At 48.3% G+C, this 14,004-nt stretch overlaps 1 protein-coding gene across 2 annotated transcripts in view; it reads left to right on the top strand.

Annotated features, from left to right (window-relative positions):
* ITGA9 (integrin subunit alpha 9) overlaps positions 1-14,004 on the top strand; it is a 348,141-nt gene that overhangs the window by 20,306 nt on the left and 313,831 nt on the right. For both annotated transcript variants that reach the window (XR_004475769.2, XM_004277914.4), the window contains exon 4: positions 10,542-10,665. Coding sequence is in view for 1 of the 2 variants with exons in the window: in XM_004277914.4 (XP_004277962.1) it covers positions 10,542-10,665 (124 nt within the window). In the remaining variant the exon portion in view is untranslated. The remainder of the gene's footprint in view (positions 1-10,541; positions 10,666-14,004) is intronic.

Genomic DNA, 14,004 nt, shown 5'->3' with positions numbered 1-14,004 from the left:
CTCATGTATCTGACTTCATAGGCCTTTTCTTGGAAGCTGTATAAAGATTTTTGTTGTAAAAGCATGAGATTAAGACGGGAAAATAAAACTAGCTGCTGTTTATGGAGGGCTTCCTCTGGGCCACAGGCTATAAAGCTGAGGGTTTCACATATATTTAATCCCTGGGGGAAACAGGTTTTCCTTAAGGATCTAGGCAAAATGTTTCTGACCCCTCCCTGAAGAGTCCATTTTGTGTTAGACTTCTCTGTGCGGGGTTGTTGGTCTGAATTTCACCTGCCTTATCAGCACAAACTAAGCCTCTTGCCGTCAGACCCCTTTGGGGAGGGAGGAAGCAGCTGGATGCTGTTGCAGCGTCAGTGGGCCTCCCTACTGGACAGCATAAGTCCTGTGGAGGCCCCCATCCGAAAGTTTGCCTTGGTTTCCAGCCCTTTAATCACTGTCACCTGCTGCCCTGGACCCTCTCCAACCTCTGCCTTTCCTCAGACACGGTGGCCTGACTGCGTGACCAGGCCCCATGAGGCTTGTCTGCCATCCTATGGGAAGGAGGGGAAGAAGCTGATCCATCTATAAATCAGACTGGCCCTGAGGTCAATATTAAGAACAAAGGAGGTGGTGGCCTGGTGACAGCAAAATACGTAGGGTTCCTGAGAGCCTTGAACCTAGATCCAGTGGTTAGTCCCGTGAAACATGTCCCCTCCCCATGGAAGGATGACCTCCACGTGGCTGAGAGCTTATTTCCAGAGGGTTCTGCACTTTTCCAAATGAGTATCAGGAGGGGGCCATCTCTGTGGACATGAAGAGCAATGAGGATCACGGGGACAGTTGAGCCAAAGACGCTAAGAAGGCAGAGCTGGAGGGTTTGTGCCAATGGTGCTGTGATTATCCTGTTCTAATTCATTGCATGCAAAGCTAATTTTCTCATCTTTTACACAGTTACTGCATCATCTATTTAATAAGCCACTCCGGGGGGTGGGGTGGGGAAGGACGGGCATGCAGCAGCATCTGCTTTCCTCATGGCTTTTTAATATTGTGGTCAAAAACAACATGAAATTTACCATCGTATCCATTGTTACATGTATAGTATAGTAGTGTTAACTATATATACATCATTGTAGAGCAGACTTCTAGAACTTTCTCATCTTGCAAAACAAACTCTAAACTCATCGAACAATAAGTCGCCTTCTCCCCCTCCCCCCCAACTTCCTTTTCTTGAGAGTTTGGCAACTTTACATACTGCATGATTCCATTTGTATGAGGCATTTGTCTTTTTTGTGTGTGTGTGAGTTAAAATTTTTTACTTAAAAATGTTGCATATATTCTTTTGTTTTTTCACTTAATGTTACATTTTTATTATTTATTTTTTAATTTTTAATAAATTTATTTATTTATTTATTTTGGGCTGTGTTGCGTCTTTGTTGCTGCACGCGGGCTTTCTCTAGTTGTGGCGAGCGGGGGCTGCTCTTCGTTGCGGTGCGCAGGCTTCTCCTTACAGTGGCTTCTCTTGTTGCGGAGCACGGGCTCTAGGCGCATGGGCCTCAGTAGTGGTGGCACGTGGGCTCAGTAATTGAGGCTCGCGGGCTCTAGAGCGCAGGCTCAGTAGTTGTGGCGCACGGGCTTAGTTGCTACGCGGCATGTGGGATCTTCCCGGACCAGGGCTCGGACCTGTGTCCCCTGCATTGGCAGGCGAATTCTTAACCACTGCGCCACCAGGGAATCCCCGATGTTACATTTTTAAAGTTTTGTCAATGTGGTTAATATTCTCTGTAGTATTCTGTTGTGTTTTTTTTTTTTTTTGGGTTGACTGGCTGATTTCACTTGGCATAGTGTTCTCAAGTTTCATCCATATTGTAGCATAGGACAGGATTTCCTTAATTTTTAAGGCTCAATAATATTTCACTGTATGTATGTACTGCATATTCTTTATCCATTCATCCATTGATGGATATTTGGGTTGCTTCTACGTCTGTTTTTTTGGCCATGCCGCTCAGCATGCAGGATCTTAGTTCCCTGACCAGGGATCGAACCTGGGCCCCCTGCAGTGGAAGGGCAGAGTTCCAACCACTGGACCGCCAGGGAAGTCCTGCTTCCACATGTTGGCTGTTGTCAATAATGCTGCTATGAACATGGGTGTGCAAATCTCTCTTCAAGATCCTGTTTTCAGTTCTTTTGTATATAAACCCAGAAGTGGGATTGCTAAATCCTATGGTAATTCTATTTTTAATTTTTTGAGGAACCTCTATATTGTTTTCCACAGTAGCTGTACCATTTTACATCCCCACCAACAATGCATAAGAGGAGGGTTCCAGTTTCTCCATGTCCTTGTCAACACTTTTTTTTTATGATGGCCCTCTTAATGGGTATGAGATTGTATCTCATTGTGATTTGTATTTCCCTAATGATTAGTGATGTTGAGCATCTTTTCATGTGCTGGTTGGCCATCTGTATGTCTTCTTTGGAGAAATGTCTGTTCAAGTTCTTTGCTTATTTTTTTATTTTTATTTTTTTGTGGTATGCGGGCCTCTCACTGTTGTGACCCCTCCCGTTGCGGAGCGCAGACTCAGCGGCCATGGCTCACAGGCCTAGCTGCTCCGTGGCATGTGGGATCTTCCCGGACCGGGGCACGAACCCGTGTCCCCTGCATTGGCAGGCGGACTCTCACCCACTGCGCCACCAGGGAAGCCCTCTTTGCTTATTTTTAAATTGGATTTTATTTTGTTGAGTTGTTCTCGTGGCTTTTTGCACGTGTGCCATCTTGCCAGGAAACGTCTGTCCCCAGTCCCCTCTGTCCTCCCTGGTTTAGACTCTGCCACCTCCATGAAGCCTGTCATCAGTGACGGTGCTGTCTAGAACAAGCTTGGCATCTTTTGTCTCATTAGGAACTCAGCATTATGTCGTTACCTTATGTGCATGACTTATTTTGTGTATATGTCCTTTTTAATGGAAATCACTTGGGTATAGAGACTTTTTAATGGAAATCACTTGGGTATAGAGAATCTTCTACCCTTTTAACTCTCAGCACATGGAGAAGGTCTCTCTAAGGAATGGGTCTGAAAGTGTGTTTGAATAATGTAGGGGCTGAGTGTCAATGTTAAAACAATTAGAAACCAAATTAGTTGCCATCTCTTCTAGGTGGCTGATTCTAAGCAGTTGATGGAAGCTTGAGGAAAAGGCTGTAAGTTGCCCCTAGGAAATGACAGGTGACAACAGGGTACAAGGAGTGGCCACCTAGTCCATATTCATGTTTTGGAGGCTTCATATCCATTTGCTTTTTCTTTAATGTCTTATTTCTACCTGTCAAAGCTTTCTGGGAGGCAGGTATTTATTTTAAAATTAAGAACAGGAAGATATGTGTTATTCAAATATTTTTTTTTTTACATTTTTATTGGAGTATAATTGCTTTACAATGGTGTATTAGTTTCTGCTTTATAACAAAGTGAATCAGTTATACATATACATATGTTCCCATATCTCTTCCCTCTTGCGTCTCCCTCCCTCCCACCCTCCCTATCCCACCCCTCCGGGTGGTCACAAAGCACCAAGCTGATCTTCCTGTGCTATGTGGCTGCTTCCCACTAGCTATCTACCTTACCTTTGGTAGTGTATATATGTCCATGCCTCTCTCTCGCTTTGTCACAGCTTACCCTTCCCCCTCCCCATATCCTCAAGTCCATTCTCTAGTAGGTCTGTGTCTTTATTCCTATTTTACCCCTAGGTTCTTCATGACATTTTTTTTCCTTAAATTCCATATATATGTGTTAGCATACGGTATTTGTCTTTGTCTTTCTGACTTACTTCACTCTGTATGACAGACTCTAGGTCTATCCACCTCATTACAGATAGCTCAGTTTCGTTTCTTTTTATGGCTGAGTAATATTCCATTGTATATATGTGCCACATCTTCTTTTTTTTTTTTTGCGGTACGCGGGCCTCTCACTGCTGTGGCCCCTCCCGTTGCGGAGCACAGGCTCCGGACGCGCAGGCTCAGCGGCCATGGCTCACGGGCCCAGCTGCTCCGTGGCATGTGGGATCTTCCCGGACCGGGGCACGAACCCGTGTCCCCTGCATCGGCAGGCAGACTCTCAACCACTGCGCCACCAGGGAAGCCCCTGCCACATCTTCTTTATCCATTCATCCGATGATGGACACTTAGGTTGTTTCCATCTCCAAGCTATTGTAAATAGAGCTGCAATGAACATTTTGGTACATGACTCTTTTTGAATTATTGTTTTCTCAGGGTATATGCCCAGTAGTGGGATTGCTGGGTCATATGGTAGTTCTATTTGTAGTTTTCTAAGGAACCTCCATTCTGTTCTCCATAGTGGCTGAACCAATTCACATTCCCACCAGCAGTGCAGGAGTGTTGCCTTTTCTCCACACCCTCTCCAGCATTTATTGTTTCTAGATTTTTTGATGATGGCCATTGAGTGGTGTGAGATGATATCTCATTGTAGTTTTGATTTGCATTTCTCTAATGATTAATGATGTTGAGCATTCTTTCATGTGTTTGTTGGCAGTCTGTATATCTTCTTTGGAGAAATGTCTATTTAGGTCTTCTGCCCATTTTTGGATTGGGTTGTTTGTTTTTTGGTTATTGAGCTGCATGAGCTGCTTATAAATTTTGGAGATTAATCCTTTGTCAGTTGCCTCATTTGCAAATATTTTTTCCCATTCTGAGGGTTATCTTTTGGTCTTGTTTATGGTTTCCTTTGCTGTGCAAAAGCTTTGAAGTTTCATTAGGTCCCATTTGTTTATTTTTGTTTTTATTTCCATTTCTCTAGGAGGTGGGTCAAAAAGGATCTTGCTGTGATTTATGTCATAGAGTGTTCTGCCTATGTTTTCCTCTAAGAGTTTGATAGTTTCTGGCCTTACATTTAGGTCTTTAATCCATTTTGAGCTTATTTTTGTGTATGGTGTTAGGGAGTGATCTAATCTCATACTTTTACATGTACTTGTCCAGTTTTCCCAGCACCACTTATTGAAGAGGCTCTCCTTTCTCCACTGTACTCAAATATGTTTTGAGAACTTGGGAGGTGCCTTGGGGTGTGGGCATGACACCTGTATCCCCAAGGAGCATAATATTGGATTCCAAGGTTGGGCTTGAAGAGGGAAAGGTTGGATGGCTTTTTTTGAAAATGGCATCTGGTGCTGATTTCAAAGTAAAGAACAGATAGAGGGGCTTCCCTGGTGGCGCATTGGTTAAGAATCCGCCTGCCAATGCAGGGGACACGGGTTCGAGCCCTGGTCCAGGAAGATCCCACATGCCGCAGAGCAACTAAGCCCGTGCGCCACAACAACTGAGCCTGCGCTCTGGAGCCCGCGAGCCACAACTACTGAGCCAGCATGCCACAACTACTGAAGCCCGCGTGCCTAGAGCCCGTGCTCCGCAACAAGAGAAGCCACTGCAATGAGAAGCCCGCACACAAGAGTAGCCTGCGCTCGCTGCAACTAGAGAAAAGCCTGTGCGCAGCAACGAAAACCCAACACAGCCAAAAATAAAATAATAAAATAAATAAATTAAAAAAAAAAAAAGAACAGATAGAGAGTTTGAAAGCTGTGACAGGGAGTCAAGTATCTCGATGACACATGGCATTTTCTGGCCTCACGGACCGGCAGCCAGCTGTGGCAAGACCCAGGACGTTGGGCTGGTCTGGCAGGCTGCCCTTGGCTCAGTACCTACCAGTCTCGGATCCACATACGTTGTGGTTCCTTCCATTGCCCCAGGGAAGAAATGATACCTGGAGTGAACACAGCATTGGGATTAGAGGCAAGCCTCTTCCCTTCCTGCACTCCCAGATGCAGATGACAGTTTAAGAAGTCGGGGGGAAAAAATCACTTCTGGTAATAACCACTCAACAAACCCAGTACAGGCACTGAGTCGTCTCTCGGACCTGGGAGTGCAGCTCACAATGTTCAAGTCTGACATTTCTGCTTTTCAGCAGAGTCTGCAAGCCTCAGACAACAACTGAAGTCAGCATCTAGCTGACTTCTGGGAGGAAGCGGTGTTCCCCAGCTCTATCTCTTGGCTGTTTCCTTTCCGAGCATCAGGGCAGTTGCTATCTATTCACCACTTCTCATCTGTCCATTTTTTCAAAGCCACAGGATACACTTTTGCATTTACTTCTGTTGCTTTGTTTCCTGATTTTTTTTTTTAAGTGAACTTTTTGCTGAGCTTTAACATCCATGCAGGAAAGTGCACAAATCATCTGTGTACATCTAGATGAGTTTTCAGTAGGTGAACATTTTCAGAATGAGTTTCCCAGAACCCCAGAAGTCACCTTCCTTGGACCTCCCAGGCCATTCCCTCCTCCCTTGGAGTGGAAGGTTCTTCGGGGGGTGGAATCTGTGGCATCAGGGCCCTGATCCCCTCCATCCCCTGTTCTCAGTGGCCCAGGGCCTGGCCCAGCCTGTGCTGAATGGACCCGAGGCATGGGAAAGCTCTGGCCATCTGTGCATGGCAAATGCATGTGTAAGAGGGTGAGGAGGGGGTAGTGGTGGTGGTGGGGCGGTGCGGCGTGGTGTGGGGGGAGACGTACATGCTGTTGTGGCTGAGCCATCGGAAAGGCCCAGTACCCACCACCCCCAGGAAGGACATGTGTTTCCATACAAGAAAGCCCTTTGAAATATACTCATCTCTTTATCCTTTTGGGAGGAAGAACAACCCTTATAACCTGAAGTATGTAAGATGCTAAGATTTGGGGTGGTCCGCCTAGAGGGATGGGATTGGGAGGGGATATGGGGATATACGTATATACGTATAGCTGATTCACTTTGTTGTACAGCAGAAACTAACACAACAATGTAAAGCCATTATACTGCAGTAAAATGTTAAAAAAAAAAAGATTTGGGGTGGTCCTAGACCCTCCCCCCTCTTTTGTTATAATTCTTTGGAATCCAAGTTGGAATAAGTCTTGCTGTTTCCAGAGGGTGCTCTCTTTCTCCTGTTGGTCTTGCCTGCTCTGCCCACACCCCCTGCCTCCCTCACAGCAGAACTCATTTGGAGAGACTGATGGAGATATTAATGCTTTGGAGACAGTCCCTAGGAATTTTTCTTAATGTAGGAGTCAGATTGACATGCGTGTATATATAAGGATAATTGGGACTAAACAAAGTCTTTTCTTTCTGTAGTTTATGTTCAGAGACACTTTTCCTTGTTTTCTTACATGCAAACTGCCTTTGACACTTTGATCTCTGACCTCACAGAATGCATTAATTTTAGTTTAGTTTATTGTGAAATGCAATCTTTGGATCTTCTAGAAATTCCCCGAGATCACTTCTTAAATAGTTTATGCCACTTAAAAAAAAAAAAGACAGTAGGGCTTACCTGGTGGCGCAGTGGTTAAGAATCCTCCTGCTAATGCAGGGGACACACGAGCCCTGGTCGGGGAAGATCCCACATGCCGCGGAGCAGCTAAGCCCGTGCGCCACAACTACTGAGCCTGCTCTCTAGAGCCTGCGACCCACAACTACTGAAGCCTGTGCACCTAAAGCCGTGCTCCGCAACAAGAGAAGCCACCGCAATGAGAAGCCTGCATACTGCAACCCACACAGCCATCAATCAATCAATCAATAAGACAATAAGCTAGACATTAAATACACAAAGTCCGTCCTTACAAGAGTCAGCGTGGGTCATGGTAAACACCCGCCTCGGTCCTTTTTGGTCCCTCTAACCCAGAAATACAGTGAAACATGGTAAGCCCACGAGCTTTGCCAAATCCATAAACTAAAATATAACTAATGTACCAGCTAATTAGATGGTAAGTGATTCAAATTTGCCAAACTATCAGAATTTGGTCAGAAATAAAATAAAATTAAAACCCTTAGTGGAGTGGAGTGATGATCCACCGAGTGATACTGTTGTTTAGCTTCTTGCCTGATATCATTTCAGTCTATTGAGAAATATGCTAGAAGCGCAGAATAGTACCGCGCAGGGAGGAATGAAGGTGGTTTGCAGTATAAGGAACAATGAGATTAACGTCATAGGGTAGGAGGCAGAGTGTGGGCAGGCTGAGGTTTCTCGCCGCTCTGAGTGTCCTCGTTTTCCCGTGGACAGAGAGCAGCCTTGTCAAGGGCCCTTGGGAAGTTTGCTTGAAGGCATGAAGACCAGAGAGGCTGGCCGGCAGTGAATTTCTTTGTAGAGTAACCACAGGGATAGCCAGGCCCTGGAGAGCTCCCCCACTGCCCAGGGCCTGGACATCCTGTTCGACCCCAGAGAGGTCATTTCGGGGGTCCTGAGACCTGTGGAGAGGCTCTAAGGGCAATAGCTACCCGACCTGGCTCAAAGGGTGGGTTTTGATGGCTTCTCAGGTGGGCATTGGGAGTTATAAGTTGGAAATGTTTTCCACTAAGACAAGGAGGACTCTGAAATGTGAGTTCCTGTGTTGTTTGCAGCACTTACCAGCTCTGGAACTTAAGCAAAGCACTCTCTGATACCCAGGGTTCCTGTACAGAAAATTGAATTCTAAGACACCTCCCCACCTTCCAGGGTTACAGAAGCGGTCAGATGTGGACCATGTAAATGCAGAATGTTACAGCCTACAAAATCAGTGTGTTTGATGCAAACAAAGAAGTGAAACACTTTGATTATTTTAAAATGCAGTATTTTAAGAAAATGCATCTGTTGGCCAGAGTGAAGCAACCTGATGACAGAAGTGAGTGTGAATGTCCATGAGAAACAGGTGGGGCTAGGCAGAGCACACACCTTTGCAGGAAACAGCTGGGCTCCTCACCAGCTGCGCGGGTGCATTGGAGTGTGAGGCTGGGTGTGTCCAGTGCCGGTGGGGAAGGATGCAAGTCTGTGTTCCTGCTTCTGGCTCCCAGAACTGCCCTCCCTCCAGGTGTCTCCTGGCACATTCGACCCCAGTGCTTCCCAGAGGCTCCCCTCCAGAGCTGACCAGAGGGTCGGTCTCACCTCCTCGCATGTGCCAAGCTCTCGCTCACCTCAGGGCCCCTCCCAGTTGCTTCCTCACTTTCTTCAGGTCTCTGCTCAGATGTCACCTCCTCGGAGAGGCCCAGGCCACTTCCTGGCATGTGGGACCATCCTGGTGAGATGGAAATGTTCTATATCTTGCTAAGGGTTTGGTTACAGGAGAGTATATTTGTCAAAGCACATTAGATGGTACTCTTGAGATTTGTGCATTTTTCTGTATGTAAATTTACTTCAAAAGACCGTCAACAAACATTTACTTCTGATTAATGATATAAAACAGTCAAATATCAGCAACTTCATATGGTTTAACCGAATGCTTTGCCCTGAACCCGAAAAGGAGCTCCTGAAGGTGCTCCACGGACCAGTGGCCTCGGCTCACCTGGGGGCTTGTTATAAATGCAGATTCTCAGGGCCCTGAAGACTGGCCGAGCCAGCTCTCTGGGTGGGGCCCAGCGGTCTGTGATTTAGTAAGGCTTCCATGTGATTCTGAAGGGTCTCACGTTTGATGGAGGCCGATGGCTGCTCCGTGGGCAAGCAGGTAGCACCTTGATGCTTAGGGTCTGTTTTGGGTGGAGCAGCACTCCTCGTCTCTGGCTTTTTCTCAGTATGTTCTTTACTGAGGACTCGAGTCTGTCTGCTGCACCAGATGGACCTGTGACTGTTCACTGCTGCATCCTCAGTGCCAGCTCAGAGCCTGGTGCATAGTAGGTGCTCAGTAAATACTTGATGGAGGAATGAACAGGTGCATGTGTGGGGCACGCACAACGGATCCATCCTGGCCCGAGGGCCCTGAAGCGGGTATTGGGTGCTTGTCTTATCCTCTGCCTGGTTTCCTTTTCTGTCCTTTCCTGCTCTGCCCACATCTGGTGGGTCCCTGGGCCCATCAGCTCTACCTCTACATCGTGAGGTCACCCCCTTCTCCCATCTCCACTGCCCCTGTCCTGGTGCAGGCAGCAGCATCCCTCACCTGATGTTCACTTCCACCCTTGCCTATCTACAGTCTCCACTCGGCAGCCCAGTTATCTTTCCAAACTGTGAGTCAGACCATGCCACTTGCCTGTGTAAGACCCTCTGTCAGCACATCCACTAAAGTCACAGTCATCCCCAAGGTCTGTAAGACTCCCGGGGCCTGTCCCCTGTCCCCTCTCTGACCTCACCTCCCTCCACAGCAGCCCCACGGGCCTCCTTTCTTTCTGTGGACCCTCAGCCTTCTCCGTTGCCCCTGATATTCCCTCCTGGAGCACTTGCCTCTGTGCCCAGTGTGTTTGGCTCTTTCTCATCCTTTTGGCTGCCCCCCCTGGCCTCCAGGTGAAAACTGTCCTCCCCACTCCCAGATTCTCAGTCCATAACCCAGTGTCTTTCCTTTCCGGCACTTGCTAGGATCCCCATTTGTTTGTATGTTTGTTGGTTGTCTGCCTCTCCCAGGGGCACTCCCCAGGCTCTCGCAGTTTGCTGATGCCCACCCAGCACAGCACCTGGGCTGGATGGGAGAGAAGGTGGCTTCCTGGCCCCTCTGCACCTCTCTCCTCCTACAGAACCACCTGGCACTGCCGGGCTCTGCTTTGTGACCTCCTGAGCCTGACTCTTCTCCTCTGAACCTCTCTCTGTCCTCTAGGCCTGTGCCCACCGCTGGAAGAACATCTACTACGAAACAGACCACATCCTGCCCCACGGCTTCTGTTACATCATCCCATCCAACCTCCAGGCCCAAGGCAGGACGCTGATTCCTTGCTATGAAGGTGAGCTCTGACTGATCCTCCCTCTCGCTTTCTGACCCCACGTCACGCCCCAAACAACCCCCAACCATCTCCACACCACCATGTGAACACTTCCCCCGGCTTTCCACACTCTAACAGAAGGGCTGCACCATGTCCCCAGATGGCCCTTTGGTGTCCGAGGATCAGGTAATGAGGAAGATGGGAAGGGGCAGCGTTGCCAGGCCCTGCCCAGCCTTGTCCATCTGTGCCACAGAGCCCGTGGTGCTTCCCAAGCTTTATAAAGTCTCAGACTGAAATTCACCAGCCTCTTGGTTTCCTGGCACTGCCAGATGTTGTACAGCCTTGGGAAACTTGTTTTCCCTCTCTGGGCCTGTTTCCTCCCCATGAAAATTCAGAGGTTGGCTCAGATGGTCTCCACAGTCCCATGCAGCTCCCAGATGGTCATAACGCTTCCGAGACAACTCCCGGCCATACCCGTGGACAGATGTCCTGAGGCAGGGGGAAGAGAAGGCCCAGGGTTCAGTCACTTCATGACATCCCAAGTCTGGCTTTCCTTCTCATCCGGTCTGCACACTCTGGCAGATGCTGGAGAGTTGGGTGCACCTTCGGCATGGTTTTAAGAGCTCCTTACGAAGGGGCACTTGGGGTTTGGGAAGGAAAATGTTTTCTCAAGCTCCCTACTTAGACGGTTCTAATGCCTGGGCTGGGGACCACTGAGCCTATCATGACTTAGCTCAGTTGAATTTGAGCTTTACGGATTCAGTGTCATTTACTGCAGTTTTACAGCTTGTGCTCTCAGGGTTTGCTTAGCCTAATTCCAAGTGAGCTAAGTGCTTGGCTGTTTATGTTTTAATTCTCCCCCTAATTTATTTGTTTGGACAGAAGTCTCCACTAGCCCGTGGCCACCTTTCCCTTGGGCCTCCCTGGGTTTTCACATGTTTCAAGTTTTGGCCATTGAAAAGGGGCTCTGGGAAAAGGCCAGGTCCCTGCAGGAGGCATGGACCCTCTCCTCTGTGAGGGGAACCCTTTCTTTGATCCCATGTCAGCATCTGATCAGCTCTGGCAGGACCATGCTAGGCAACTGAACTCTGGCCCTGTTTATCTCTGTACTGCCCCCATCAAAAGAAAAACCTCATCTGAAAAATAGATGATGATGTGATCAGTTGAGAGGAGGAGGGATAGGTCATATAAAGACACCGATGAGGGGCCAGGACTGTGCTGACTGCCCCAGCTGGTTGCTTCCTTTTTTTCCAGGAGGAAAAGTGAAAAGGCCCTGGAAGAACTCGTTGGGTAGCTTGTGAGGCTGGGAGGAGTGAGAGAATCAGTAGGGACGATGGAGGCTGTGGGGATAGAACCCAACTAATTATGCAATAGGACCAGCAGCACTCTGGTTTTCTCAGAAGTTGTCTTGTGAAATAGGGCCACGTTGCCATCCCTAGTGACTCCCCTGTACACCACCGTAAGCGTTAGAAAGCAAAAGACAGCCCTTTGGAGAGGGAGCTGGGGTCACATGTCCATTTGTACCTGTAGCCACTGTGGCTTACACTTTTAAAGGATCTGTTATCAGGCAGTTGGGGGGACGGGATCAGCAGTAGAATGGGGTTGGTCTGGGGACTTTATATATTCTCTTTTTTTTTTTTTGGCCATGCCACGTGGCATGTGGGCATCTTAATTCTCCAACCAGGGATCAAACCCTTCCCCCAGCAGTGAAAGCATGGAGTCTTAATCACTGGAAGTAGTTTGTTTTGGAAGTTATTCCAGAAGACACCAGTGGGGAGCGGGAAAGTGAGAAAAGGAGGGGAAGGCGGCCCATGAGGGGTGTGGTCCCCATGAGTTACCAGCCTGGGCCACTGGGATACAATCTCTGGGCCAGCGTAGGACACATACCTTAGAATTATCTTGCCTGAGGGATGAGGGGATGGGTCTGTATCCACTGGGCATCCTGTCCTGCCATGTGTGTGGGCGGGGAAAGCCCCCAGGCAGAGAGATGCAGGTGCTGGCAGGTGGCAATCAGGCCATGTTACAGAAATGGTAAGGGGGGGGACCTGGGGGGGCCCCCTTGGCAGCGAGGGTTCTGTGTTGCCTTTCTCCTGTTACAGATGAGGATGCTAAGATTCGGCTTTTAAGTAAATTGTGAAAGGTCATTCAAAATCACATGGTGGATAGAGCTGGGTTTTGAATTTTCATTTGTCTGACCTCAGCAAATCATTTTGTCCCCTGGTGGTTAGTGGGGATTTGTTTTGTGTTTTGGTGTTTCTGGTTTAAATGAGATTTAAATAGGAGCCAGTTGTTCACCCTCTCAAAATAAGAGAGGGTGACTGAACTGTCCCAAAGGTCCAATCATGAGGGAGGGGAACATGAACATTTTGGGTGTTGGTATTCTCAAGGGCACCTGCCTGTCTTCTTTGCTGGCAGCTCTGGCCTGACCTTGGCGGGAACGTGCAAGCCTCCGTGAGCCAAGGAGGGCACCACGGGGCCAGGTAGCAGGTTGAGTCATGTCTGCTCCACATGTCTGTCACTCACAGTAGAGTGTGAGCTCCGAGCCCACCCCTCTGGGTGCTTTGGACTATTGCCTGAACGTGTTCCCCGTAGCTCACTGGTCCCAGGAGAGAGACGTGTGGAACAGACCCAAACCCTAAAGCTGCAGCCAGAGCCCAGCTAGGTCATCCAAACCCTAGGTGACCTGTAGATGTGCATGGGAGAAATAAATGCTTGTCATTGTTTGCAAGGAGATTTCCTGGTTGTTACGCAGTAATAGCTGACTGACACAGGCTTGTCACAGGAACCCACATTCCTCGTGCAACAGTGGCTGTGGGATGGGCTTTGGCCTCTAGAATCACTCTTTTCTATGGTTGTTCCTTGACTTAATGATGGCCAGCTGGAGCCAGCAAGGAAAGTAGCAAAGTGGTCGTGCCCTGCCCAGTCCTTCATCCCCACGGGCACCCACACTTCTGTGTCCTAACTCATTCAGTGCCCAGGGAGGAGTACGGGGTGGGGCTGGGATGGGGAGCATTGGGGTATAAGCAGCCCCTTAGAACAATGGGGGACTGAACGGAACGCCTCTGTAGTTCTTGGTCCTGTAAGAGGCGAGGTGTGGCAGATGGTCACATTTCTCTAGAAGAGGGACTGGCAGGTGGGGTATGCAGGCCACAGGGCCCTTGCCTATGCTCTTGCTTTGGGATCTCCATCTCCCTGTTTGGTGGTCTAAACTAAACCTACTTAAGCTCTTAAGGCAATCATTATTTTCTCTTAATGTGGAAAAACTCAGTGATGCTGGCTGTCTGTTCCAGTTGGGGGATCATGTGGTAGTGAAGTACAACAGAAGTATTATGGAGTTTGACTGGACCTTTCAGATATCAC

The sequence above is a fragment of the Orcinus orca genome, chromosome 10, assembly GCF_937001465.1.
Source record: "Orcinus orca chromosome 10, mOrcOrc1.1, whole genome shotgun sequence".
In the NCBI taxonomy this organism is placed as follows: domain Eukaryota; kingdom Metazoa; phylum Chordata; class Mammalia; order Artiodactyla; family Delphinidae; genus Orcinus; species Orcinus orca.
This window is presented reverse-complemented; position numbering and strand designations above follow the sequence as displayed.